Source organism: Myzus persicae, unplaced genomic scaffold (genome assembly GCF_001856785.1).
Source record: "Myzus persicae strain clone G006 unplaced genomic scaffold, MPER_G0061.0, whole genome shotgun sequence".
In the NCBI taxonomy this organism is placed as follows: Eukaryota; Metazoa; Arthropoda; class Insecta; order Hemiptera; family Aphididae; genus Myzus; species Myzus persicae.
In genome coordinates this window covers 162,620-176,041 of record NW_019103960.1, presented here as the reverse complement: position 1 = coordinate 176,041, position 13,422 = coordinate 162,620, and the positions used below count along the sequence as shown (strand labels likewise).

The window sequence follows — 13,422 nt, the reverse complement described above, 5'->3', positions numbered from 1 at the left end:
GACTTCGTAGAGAATCTCGTATTAAGGATGTTGAAAGCGGATCGTTTTTAAGGGGTTGAATATAGGCAATATTATATACCCATTGAGAATTACTGTGTGAGTGTGCGCGTAGTGACTGATTATGACAACTTTGTAAGGAATCTTGTATTCAATTTTTAAATCTTAGATATAAATAGAAACATTTTTATGAATTTCTAACTAAATATAATTTGCTAATTTTTGTGATTGTGCGAATTTTGTCAAAATTCGAACTTTAAACGCTCATAAAAAATTATTGTGTATTTACGCTCAACTTTTTTTAAAATTTTCATTAGCAACAACTTACAAGGAACTTTGTACCTAATGTTTACAAGTTTTTTGACAAAGCGAACAATTTTTTACCGACATAGTTTAAAAAAAAAATCAAATAAAAATCGACGATTTCATATGCCTATAAATAGTTCAATACAAAACAAAATATTTTGAAAATTTTGAGGTGTATAAAAAATGTTGTTATATACATTCAGTGAAAGTTTCATGTATCTAGGGTAATTTATTTTAGAGTTACGCCAAAAATCAATATCGATTTTTTCAAAAACCGATTTTGAGGAAAAATTAACATTATTTCTTAAATTTTTGTTTGTTTTTCTACTGCGAGTTTTAAATTTTGCCCTCCAATACTCCAACTAGATTCGCTTCCTCACCTGAAAATATACTGAATTTGAAATAATTTCGACTACTTAACGTGTACACAGAAAGAAATAAAAAAAATAAACACCCATCATTATAAAGGCAATACATTCATTCAGAATCTAAAATGCCTAGTACTTTTTAAAATAATCAGTGGAAAAAAATAAGGAAAAATAAAAATGTTTAGAAATATATTTTGATTTTTATTTTGTGTTTTTTTGTTAAAAACGAATAAGTCGTATAGCTAAACCACCAATTACCAAATATTTATATTCGAATTTTTTATTCACGATTAAATTTACGAAATATTTCGACTCTTATTTAAGTAATAATAAAATAATAGGTACATAGACGATAGACATTTGGCATTTTCAATTTTAAATTCTGAGTGGAGCGATAAATCATTAATGTGTTAATTTATAATGATGTGTGTTTTTTTAGATTTTTTTCATATGCCGCATGGCTGCATGACATGTCATTCCTTTTAGGTCATTTTTAAATTTTCTATTTCGGCATATTTTCTGATAAGAGAAAACGGGATACTTTAAAAAGACTTAGTAAGAAAACGAAAAACCGCAGATACTTTAAGTTTTCACCAAATTTTATTTTGACCATTTTCCGTAGGTACGTGATAAAATTTGCAAAATATTTTGACTTTTTTTGAGTTATTTATTGGAAATAATGGAAATTTGGAGATTTATTTTCAATTATTATTGTCGATAAAAATGTTTTTTTTTATTTGTAAAAAAGCTTGGGCATTTAATTCATGGTTCCTCAAAGGTTGTTATTATAATTACTCATCATACTATACTTATAGTATCATAATAATATGAAAATTGTTCTTTTAGGAGTGATTTTGTAATTTAATCCTACAAATTACGAGCTTTAAGCCGCAAATCGCTTTGGAACTACAGATGGCAGCCAACTTTTTGGACTGTTAACTGCCCTCGACGACTGAACATCGCTAATTTGCATAATTTATACGATTTCAACTTTAAGTTCATGTAGCTACTATCTAGTTTATTCTACTTTAAACAATGATTTTTTTTAACTCAACAAAAAAAATAACATCCAAATAAAATTATGATATTTATAAATGCGTACATCAAATATTATAGTCTATATTTTATAATGCTCAAGCTTAACTTTAAAATACGTATTAAAAATGTCTGTTTTAGTATATCAAAGTACAAATAAGTTTATTTAATAATTCTATTTCTTAATTTATATTTAATACCTACCTTGTAGGCCATAAATAGGATATATACTTGAAATGATAATGATCCATCCATCACATATTCACATATTTTATTCTCTAGATTTTACCCATAATTTAAAGTATAGTATAAATATCAAATAGAAACCTATCCACCTATTTAGTATTTACTATACATAATAGCAATATAAATTATATTATACAATTTACTTAAAAAAGGACGACTATATGGGACAATTAAACTCAGAATCGTTTTTGAAATGCAATGATTTATCGTTAAATTAAAATTTCACATAAAAATGGCAGTGACTTTCCTCAATAACGAGCTACACTCGACACCTTTTGTACAGCAGAGCGGTATAACACCATCCCCCTTTTTATAATAAAATTGTTATTTTGTTAAAGTTCCAAAATCAATCATAAATGAAGGTTATTATTATTTAAACATAAACCGGAGTAATATCATAATAATAAACGTCATGATACAATTATTATGTAATACCTCCGTGGCTCCGTCGCACTTGCTCGCCGACACATAATAATTATTATTGTAGGTAATGATGTTAATGATATAATCCTCGCCGCTGATATCGGTAATGTCATGATTTTTTTTCATTTTGATAACACGTTATCTCGCGCATTTCCATAATTATTGTTTTACCTGTTAGATGCCCCATGGGCCGATAATTGTAAATCTACATTCATAAAAGCAGGCGTTAATCTTCTTCTCATCTTTCCGTACTTTAATGATATTATAATTATTATATTTTTACCTTATTTAAAACGTAGTAGTTAATCGACTTGCGGGTTGATATGTTAGAGTATCGCCCTGTATAACAATAACAATAATTAATAATAATCACAAAAACTGTCGTTTGTGATCGTACCATTTTTTTTTTTTAATCTCGATTATCGTCACCTGTTGTTAATCGTTATTGACGACATTATACTGTGCATTTTCGTATTCTTTTTCGTTCAGACGGATCACATGTATCAGTGCATAACGAACAGGTTGAGTGAGGGCCGCGCCTTATAGGTACATGGCGGCGACGATGTAATTACGGTCCAATTTTATTGCGATTTACACGACCAACAGTATTCGTCGGTGTTTGCGATCGTTTCGACGGCAATCTATCACTATGAACGGTGCACAAGATAATGCTAAACATGGACTCACCGACCAGTCCAATCTGTCGGGCGGATCGAACAATGTGGATCTATTCAACGATTCTGGTATGGGTTTGAATTTTTACTGCGCAACCACTGAGAGTGGTCTTGCTGATTTTGACTATTTTTTTTTTCGTTTTATACTTAGTTAATACCAGTTTTCATTCATCATTGATGTATTATCTATATTCTATAATATCAATGTGTGGCATTGTGCAGTAAATGTGCTTATTTGTAAATTTCTTGAGGTCTTATGACTATGGTCTTGTGATATATTGATGCATTAATAACAATTATAAAAATGCATTAGGTGAACAAATAATGAATTTCGAAGTATGAAATATAGAAACTTAGGTCAAACTTGATATCTCGATGTGTGTGTTAATATAATATACATATAGGTATCTGACAAATATAGAAAATATAGCTGGAAAATAAAAATAATCAAAAACAGATTGATGTTCAATTTCTGTTGCCTCAGAAAAAATATAACCAACAAATAAGGAACAAAATGCAGTTAAGTTCCCAGGCTCGATAAAATTTTTTTTCAAAATGTATTTTATGAAATATAAAATATCTTATGATTTTTTTCATAGTAAAAAGTATTTTCAATAAATATTATAAATGCTAATTAGTTAATATGTTTTTTAATTATTTATTTATGTGAATAATGAAATTCTTGCTCCCCCCACCTCCAATATAACTTCCAATGTCTAAAAAGAGAGACAATTTTTCAATCACGTTCAGATACACTTACAACACATTTTTAACTCCGGAGCACAAACAGTCTAAAAGATCAGGCTTTTAAAAATTTGTTCATTGTTTCAAGAATTCAAAATATTTAAATAATCTTACCTAAGTATGTTATGATTAGATGATAAACTATTCTTTTATTTTTAGTGTAAGGTACAACTTAATAATTAAAACAAAATTTCAAAATTTACTGTTTTCATTCTAATTTTACTAGTAAAACTCAATTGTTTGAGACAACAGCTCTAAAAACAATAGATATATAGTATGTACAATATTATTTGGTAATTTTTCTTAAATTTGTAAAAAACTATTGAGAATTTCAAAAAACGACCTTCTAAAGTAGCAGTTTGTGACGATTTTTTGACCTATAGAGGTACAGATTTGTTTGACTTGACTTATATATTTGCTTAAAAATGTGAACACAGAATAATGAAATATCATTGTAGAACCAATAGATCTCTTTACTCAGAATCTAAAATAATAGTTTAATGTAAAATTATAATATTATGTACATTTAATGTAGATAGACATGTAAAATAGGTATTATTTATTTTAGATTCTGAGTGCTCTGATAAATGTATTGATTTTACAATTATATGGGTATTTTTATATTTATTGTGTGTACACAATAAGTAGTTTAAATAATGCTTTGATTTTTATGGTTAGAATGTTTATACAATTTTTATATTTTTTCTTTTAGTCTTGCACATTGCAGATCAAGTTAACAATTTATTTCATTTGACATAGAATCAGATACATTAAATTTTATTTTGCTTATTTTGAAAAAAAAACTGTAGGCAAATAAGTATGTATTTTTATAAAAAAAAGAAAATAAATGTACCTATTTTAAATCAAAAAAACTAAAACTTACTAAAATAATCTTATACTAACCCATAAGAAGCCAGGTAGGCTTTGTTGGCTTCATAGGTAACCTTAACTAGAATATATAAAACGTGTAGTTTTTAAAAACCTTATCTTTATTACCTATACATTTATTAATTATTTTTAAGATCGCAATTGAGTGGTGATGCCTATATCGAGCATAGTGACTTAACTAATCTTTAATTACCTAGTGTATGGTGTGCTATAGGTAGACTGAAGTGTTATCGAATGATTATAGTCTTAAAATGCGTTTTTTTCTCACTAAGAATGCCCAAATATAATAGTTCTAATGCTGCTCGACTACACAAAGTTGTTTGGGGAGGATGTATTTTCAACAAATGTTTTGTATTATTCAGTATTCTGTAAAGTACCTATATGGAGTAAAAATTACATCTTAAAAAAATGTACATTACACACGTCATTGCAAGTGCAAGTTCATATTTTTTGAATATTTGTGTAGTAATAACATTTAAAATGTCATATTTGATTTTTAGAGGCATATTTGCATGCATTTTTAATGTTTTTTATGTTTTTAAGGTCATAAATATCCTAACACTGATAATTTTTTATAATTAAAAAATATTTCAACTTGTTTGAGTTACATTTTTAATTAAACATTTTTTTTTTCTATAAATGTCAATAAAACTTTTTTGTTTAGTCAAAAATGTTGAAAATTAGGCTCCTAAAATTATAGAAGGCCCTTCATACATTGTTACAATATAAATTTAAATGTATTCAAAATATATAAGCAAGATTTTTTTTATTAGCATTTAAAGTTCAAATTTTGACAACATTTATAAAACTGAAAATTAACAAATTATATTGTAGTTAAATATATACATCCATTTAAAACAAGATTCCACGTAAATAGTTCATTTTGTAACTAAAAAATTTAAAATAAATATAATCATAGTTTTTTTAAGGTTAAATCTAGACAAAATTACATATTTAAACCAAGAATAATGATTTTAGTTATTTTGTTGTAATTTAAAAATTGTATTTGTGGTTACTTGAAACTTTTAGAGTAGGACACACAATGACATTGTCAAATTTAATTTTTCTAAAAAAATTAATTTAACCAACTGTAGTACTATTGCCTAATAGTAAAATAAATTAATTTAACTACAAATCACAATACCATCATAGAATATACCTACTATTAATAATATTGTAGACAGTCTCCACTCAGAATCGTTTTTTGTACATAATATTGGTACTTAACTAGTAGTATCTATTGTGTCTAATTTATTATTTTGCAATTAATATGTACTCTAATAAGTGAACATTGAGTATATTTTACTATAAAAATAAAACAAAAAATAGAATATTTTAATTTTTATTGGCTGAAGTTAGCGGTCTAGTTAAAAATTGTGTGTAAAACTATAAGACTTATGGTTTACAATGTTTGTCATTGTCTAGAAGCAGATTTGTTATTGGACACTGAAGAATACATTCATCCCTATTCAGATGAATATGTACTTTTGGAGAGGAAGATGCGAAATCGATTATCTTTTTTCTTTATGAATCCAATTGAAAAATGGAAAACAAGAAGGAGGTTTCCATACAAATTTGTGATCCAAATTATCAAAATAATATTGGTTACACTTCAAGTAATGGATATGATAATAAATATTTTATTACTTCTGTCAGTATTTAATATATATGTACTTTTTTAAAGCTTTCATTGTTTGCTCATACTCGTTACAGTCATGTAAATTATACATGGGGAAATAGAATTACATTTTCACATTTATTTATTAAAGGATGGGACCCAGCACGAGAAATAGTCTCTTATCCTCCTGCACTGGGACCATTAGCTATTTACAATATTGAATCATTTTATTCAACAATTGACTATGCTGTGGTTGGTGTAAGTATAAAATTTACTTATTGTAACTAATTATTGTTTATAAAATATTCTTAACTATCTTCTGTTTCTACAACAACAACTATTAATAGTTTAGTGTATCATAAAGCAATGCTAGATTCTTTTGCTGACACTTTTAGAATTTTTTTGTTATTACTAAAAATTTAAGTACATAGGTATTTAAATACCTATATCTATATTTAATTAATTATTTAAATTTAATGTTAAAAATTATTTTATTAAGATTTTGTGCCATCCAAAAATCAATAAAAATATGAAAACAGTATTTTATCATTATAAACATAAGCAGTAGTAACATATTAATTACCATAATTCTTAATATTTGATGTTTTTGTTTATTATTCGTTTTAGTTATAGTTAATCTCACATTTGTATGCTAGTATTGAAAGATTTTATTTTATTTTTTTATTTTAGTTGATCATTTTTTATAATATTATTTTAATTTGAATAAATAATATTAAATAATAAATAATAATAAATATTAATTAAATAATATTTGTTGTTGTTAAAATACCAATTATTACATGTTATTTTTAATTATTGATAGACAATTAAAAGATATAATGTTTATTAATTAACCACGAGGTATAGTATTCATTGCTAAGTTTTTGAACTTCAGATTGTAGATGTACAACATTCATTTTTGCTATTATGCATATGTTTTATTTAGCTTTACAATATATTCCTGTATATATTCTATTTTGTAGAATTTGAATGAATGGACATTTTTTTTTAAATGAAAAACGTATCGGTAGTATTTTTGTAATTATTGTAATGAAAGTTGGTATTTTATTGTTAATAATTATATAATTATATTTTATATAGTATGCCAACGTCAGTAACGCAATTGGATCATACTCATATCTAAGTGAAGATCACAAGGTTGTGCATCCAATATTTTGTACTGTTCATTATAAAGAAGGTAGTGTGTTTGGTTTCAATGAAAGTTACACATTTGATGGTGAAATAATACAAGGTAACTGAAATATGTGCTGTTATGAATTCTATGTTTCGGTTATTGTATAAATGAATTTATTTAATTTTTAATTTTTAGAATGCCTGAATGTCACTATAACAGATGATATAAAAACTAAAGGATTTTCGATCAAAGATTATTTAACACAACACAACAAGACAATCTATTTTTCATCTTTATTGAAAGCTAAATTAAAATTTGCATTAAAAACTGTTAACTTCAGAGTTGCCGGAAAGTACTCTCCTCCCGATTGTTACAAATTCGAAATTCAAGTAAATATGATTTTGTATTAATTTTTTTAAAAATGTAGATTAATGTTACTTCATTACTAGATAAGTTCATGTTATGAAATTTTCCAAAATATGCACAAGCTTTTAACATGTAAAATAAAAAATTTTCAGACATTTTGAATAATTTTAATTTCAGGTACTTTTGTATTATTAAAAACATTATTTATAAATTGATGTTTTAAAAAATATGTATTTTCTGTACTTAAAAAAAAAATATTATTATTTTTGATCGGTTAATTATATATACATTTTTCTTGTATAATAAATATGTATTTTGTTATAATAATATAAAATAAATTATTTATTTATCTTAGATTTGAGGTATTAAAATTTTAGATAAACAATCTTTATCATTATGTATTTAATCAATTTTATTACAGATAACATTAAACAATGAAGATATGGATGGTCAAGTGTTGGTAGACTTGGAAGTTAATCCTTTTAGGTTAAATTGTAAAGGTAGCGTTGAATACATAAGTAAGTTAAGCAAATAGTTTTTATGGTATGTTAAACTGGTATTATTATTAATATTATTATATTTCTTTTATTTCAGTTGACAACAAAGTCGAGTCATTTTTGAGAAGTGTATTAAATTATTTTGTTATCATAGTGTGTACTATTTCAATGATACTATGTACAAGGGCTATATTGAGAGCACAACTACTGAAGTATGTAAGTACAATAATTTTGTTTAGTACCAATGTAATATGTAATTTGTAATTTAATAAAATTTATTTTTTAAACCACAGGAAACAGTAAGGTATTTTGAAGACATGCTAAAGTCGACATTGAGTTATAAAGCACGGTGGGAGTTTTGGAATTTGTGGTATATAATGATAATCATCAATGACATACTGATTATATGTGGTTCAGGAATAAAGGAACGTATAGAGAAAAAGGTAATATCATAAAATGACACTGTGTTGTAGTGTTGTGTAACCTCCCCCCCCACAAACACACATTTAAAATTACTCATTACATCTCTGAATTATTATAATTATATTAAGTATTAATATTATACAAATAATAGGTATTATTAAATAACTAAATGTTTCTAGCAATTTATTGGCGACCAATGGAATTTATGTAGTGTACTACTTGGGACTGGAAATTTGCTTGTCTGGTTTGGAGTCCTTCGATATCTAACATTCTTTAAAACTTACAATGTAAGTTTAAGTTATGCTATGTTTTATTGATCATTATTCATAGTAAATTATATTGTAGAGATATATTTAAATATTTATTTTTAGGGTGTAATATTAACATTACGGCAAGCTTTTCCAAACACTTCAAGGTTCATTTTATGTGCTATTCTATTGTATGCTGGCTTTACATTTTGTGGTTGGTTGGTATTAGGACCATATCATATGAAAGTAAGTGTTTATGTCAAAGTCATAAGTAAAACGTTATAAATTATTTTCTAAAATTGCCATAATTTGCGAGCAGTTTAATTAAAATAAAACATGCCTGTTGTAATATTATCCATTTTTATTTCTTTATTTTTCATACTAAAAATTATTATAACTACGTAGAAAATTATTAGTAGATTTTAAACATTAAAAATTGTACTACTTTAATACGATATATATATGTATTGCAGTTTAAAAGTCTTAATCTGTGGACATCTAAAATATTTATCTAATAAATAAATATTTTCTTAATAGTCATGTAAAAAAAAAAATGTCTTGTTTTGCTCTTCTAAAATACATTTTTTTAAATATTCATTTAAAGTTGATAATTGCTAAATATTAAAATGTTATACAAAACACGATAATACATTATTTATATTGTATCAATTATAATATATTTAATATTATGCGAATACAGGAATCTTAATAATTTATGTATATTTTTTTGTTTTTACTATTAAACACACAGAAATGATTAATTTCATTCTAATAACGCATTAAAATACATAAATACTTATATACTTATATATAATAGTTATAGTAAAGATTCATACCTTTTTTAAAAACATTTTTTAATAAGGGTATTTATGTGTTTAGTTCCGGTCATTGGCAAGTACATCTGAATGCTTATTTTCTTTAATCAATGGTGATGATATGTATGCCACATTTACAATCATGGCGACGAAATCCTCATTATTGTGGTGGTTTAGTCGTTTGTACTTATATTGCTTTATAAGTCTGTTTATCTATGTGGTTATCAATCTCTTTCTATCGGTAATCATTGACTCCTATGAAACAATTAAGGTAAATTCTATTTAATTTAAACATTTTTTTTTCCATTGTTTAATGTATTTTAAAATTGCACGCATTTTTAAGTTGTATTAAATATTTATCTGGCGTTTCCCCAAATGTAACAGTTCAATTCATTTAGATTTGTTTTTAATTTTTAAAATTGCAGTTATAAATAAGTGGTATGCATTCCACTAGTACAGGGGTAATTATTTGGAGGTTTGTAAACCGTCCATTTATGGAATAATTTGATGTGTTGAAAGGATAAGATACTTATTTTTTAAATCCTTATGGTACCTACGTCAATGAGATTTTATTTCAACTTTATATTATTTTTTGATCTTACCTTTACCTACTTTATTTAGCTAAATATGAATATTAAATTTTTATGGCCCCCGAACACTTCCTGAATTTCTATTACATACCTTCAAAAGTATTAATTAGTGACCCCTGCTCATAGGTGGTATGCATAATTGAAGTTAAAATAAGTTTTATTAATAATATTAAAAATTATATGCTTTCCAGTGATATGTGAACATTTTGAAATTAAATTGCTTAAAAAATAAATTTTTATTGACCTTCATAAATATTTGTAAACAATAATGTATTATACTTTTGAGTTTTGATTGGTTATTTTATAATTTATATTAAATGTATTAATTTTTAGAACCAACCACGTAATAATAAACCTAAGACTGACCTGGAACAGTTTATGGTTGAAGGTACATTTCCTACATCATCATTTGATATTACAGAAGAGACTGATAATTGGGCACAAATATCTTTTGCCCAAACAGTTAGGAGAATATTTTGTAGTTTTTGTATGTAAGTTCAAGTTTAATATAATTATATCTGATTTAAAGGATAAAAAAAAGGAATTAAAATAATCGAATTTAATATTATAAACAATAATTGACATACAAGTGACGTTATTCCAATTTGACAATGAGAATAATGATGTACATTGTTCATGGTGACATATTTTTTATTTAACAAGTTTTATTTTCAGCAATTTCAAAAATTTACGCCAAACATGTTTGTTTATTTATCAAAGAAGCCGACATTTAATTATTTGATTTGAAGATGGCTATCTATTTTTAATTTTATGGTTTCGTTACCAATATTTATAAATATCTAAACTCTATATTTTATACACATATTATAGATGTTTATTATACTACATATATATTATAGACTGATTCACTGTGTATCCTCTCCTAAATGCACTTCACTAATTGAACTATAATTATTAAATTAATTTAGTCACATAAGATAGTGATCTGGTAGGAATATAAGATAAACTACTATTATAGGTACATTATGTTTAATACTTAATTCCACTTGATGGTTTGTTATAATGTTTATAGTTAAACACGTTATTGTTTTTGTTTTGTTTGGTGAATAATGTGAGAGGATAGACATAATAATTAATTTTGCTTTCATGAGGCGTTCCTATAAGTCAATTATTGTTAACCTAAATTGAATTATGCTTACTGTTTAATATGTAATATGTACTATATTATAATGTTCGATTAATTGTTTGGTAATGCATGTCATATATATTTTTTTAAATTATGAATTATATCATATTATATTTGATTTTTCATTTAAAATAAACATGAATTGTTGTAATATTATATTTTATTTATTGCCATCTTGAGATTTCAATTATGCTCCTTCAATGCTAGAAGAAATAATGTGTTTATGCATAAATACATTTTAATTTATCTCCAGATAATTTTATTTTAGGTTTTGAGCTGACCGATGAATGTATTAATTTTACAATGAAGTGTGTTTTTTTGTGTGTTAATAATCTATATACACTATAAGTTGGCGAAATAATGCATTCATTTTTAACTTGAGTTTTTTTCCGGTTTAAAAGTGAATCTAGTTGATGCATTTGGTAGATGAAAATAACCAGTAGTTTTTACAATAGCCGAGTTAAATTAAAATAAAATGTAGGTGAAAAAATGTTTGTAAGAAAATCGGTTTAGACAAATTTATTTATGTTTTTTTGATGGAACTCTAAAAAAAATTAGCGTAAATAGTGGATAATTTACAAATTATTTTTTAGTTAAGCGTTTTTAAACAATTCAACTTTTATAGCCAAGAGTGAAAATAAACAAGGTTGCATGTAAGTAGTTAATTCTGATTTTATATCATTGAATTCAAATTTAACACATCTATTGTGTTTTAAACAAAAAACTGATATGAACATATGTTATTTTTTAAATTTAATTATTAAAATAATTGTTTGCTTACCTTAGTTAATATTTAAATATATAGCCGCATTCACAGCTATGGCATTTCTATCATATCATTTTGTGATTGGACCTTATTTTTATAGTATCATGTAATAACCGTTTTGTGACCGAATGTACCAAAAATTGGCAACAGCTCAACTTTTAAACCAATATTATGTTTAGCTATTGTAATCATAGTTACCACATCTTCACACAACACGACACGCCATGTAGCAGTGAAACCGGATTTATCATCAAAATAATTTTTCAATTACCATGGTTACCTTTTTTAACCTTATTAACATTTTTTTTATAAATGTTGGTAAAAATGTTTTTCCCAATTTAGTTTGTTATAATTTGAAAAATATTATTCGTGGCTTTTTGAAAATTTTAACACATTGGTATTATTACATTTTATACAAATAATTATACTTTCAAACCATATGTTTTTGTCAAAATTCAATTAATTCAGCCTACTTTATTTGTATTTGCTATAGTAGGTTACTTTTATAGAAATCATAGAATATATTTAGGAATATAGGCTGACTGACAGTCTTTGTTTTATGAAATGATTTATCATTTATTTCAAATTTAACACATACATATAATGACTTCAATGTGAGGTACACTCAACACCTTCTCTACAGCAGAGCGGTTTCATATTTTTTTCATGTATGTGGTTAAAATTGTATTTTTAAGATGGAACATTAATTTCTAAAAGATCATCATAAAACATGAGTGGTTCTTACAGCAATTTCAAAATATCAAAATTACATAGCCTGTTTTTTTTGATAAATGTATTTGAAATTAATATTGTTTTTATCCTTCTCATTTTTTTTCATTGATAATTATTTATCATTGAATTAAAAAATAAGGACATGTGGTACATTCAAAACGTATTGCTGTGAAAGCAATTTCTGGCTTTTTATAGTTTATTTTTAAAACTACGCCATTTACAGAAAAAGAAAATTTTTTTAGTATAAATAATTACAACTTTAAGTAATTTTGGAAATATTCTATATTTATTTCCCCATGTGTTCAAAATCTGCAATAAAATATTTTAAATATATTGTAATTTCAAATAAAATTGTTAAGTAAGTTATTTTTGGTAGGAACACTCAACATATTTTTGAAAATGAT

The 13,422-nt window shown here is 25.1% G+C and overlaps 1 protein-coding gene across 2 annotated transcripts; it reads left to right on the top strand.

Moving 5' to 3' along the window:
* Nucleotides 1–2,520: 2,520 nt before the first annotated feature.
* Nucleotides 2,521–11,115, top strand: LOC111036952 (mucolipin-3-like). Of its 2 annotated transcripts, none has more exons than XM_022319275.1 (13): nt 2,521–3,118; nt 6,110–6,297; nt 6,366–6,557; nt 7,401–7,551; nt 7,630–7,823; nt 8,222–8,318; nt 8,395–8,513; nt 8,591–8,740; nt 8,900–9,007; nt 9,092–9,214; nt 9,848–10,054; nt 10,707–10,864; nt 11,049–11,115. In XM_022319275.1, the coding sequence occupies exons 1-13, from the start codon at nt 3,025–3,027 to the stop codon at nt 11,113–11,115; spliced, it is 1,848 nt and encodes a 615-aa protein (XP_022174967.1). In that variant the 5' UTR covers nt 2,521–3,024. The 2 variants fall into 2 exon arrangements, with proteins under 2 accessions (XP_022174967.1, XP_022174966.1); XM_022319274.1 differs by having other exon boundaries at nt 2,523–3,118; nt 6,107–6,297.
* Nucleotides 11,116–13,422: the final 2,307 nt, after the last annotated feature.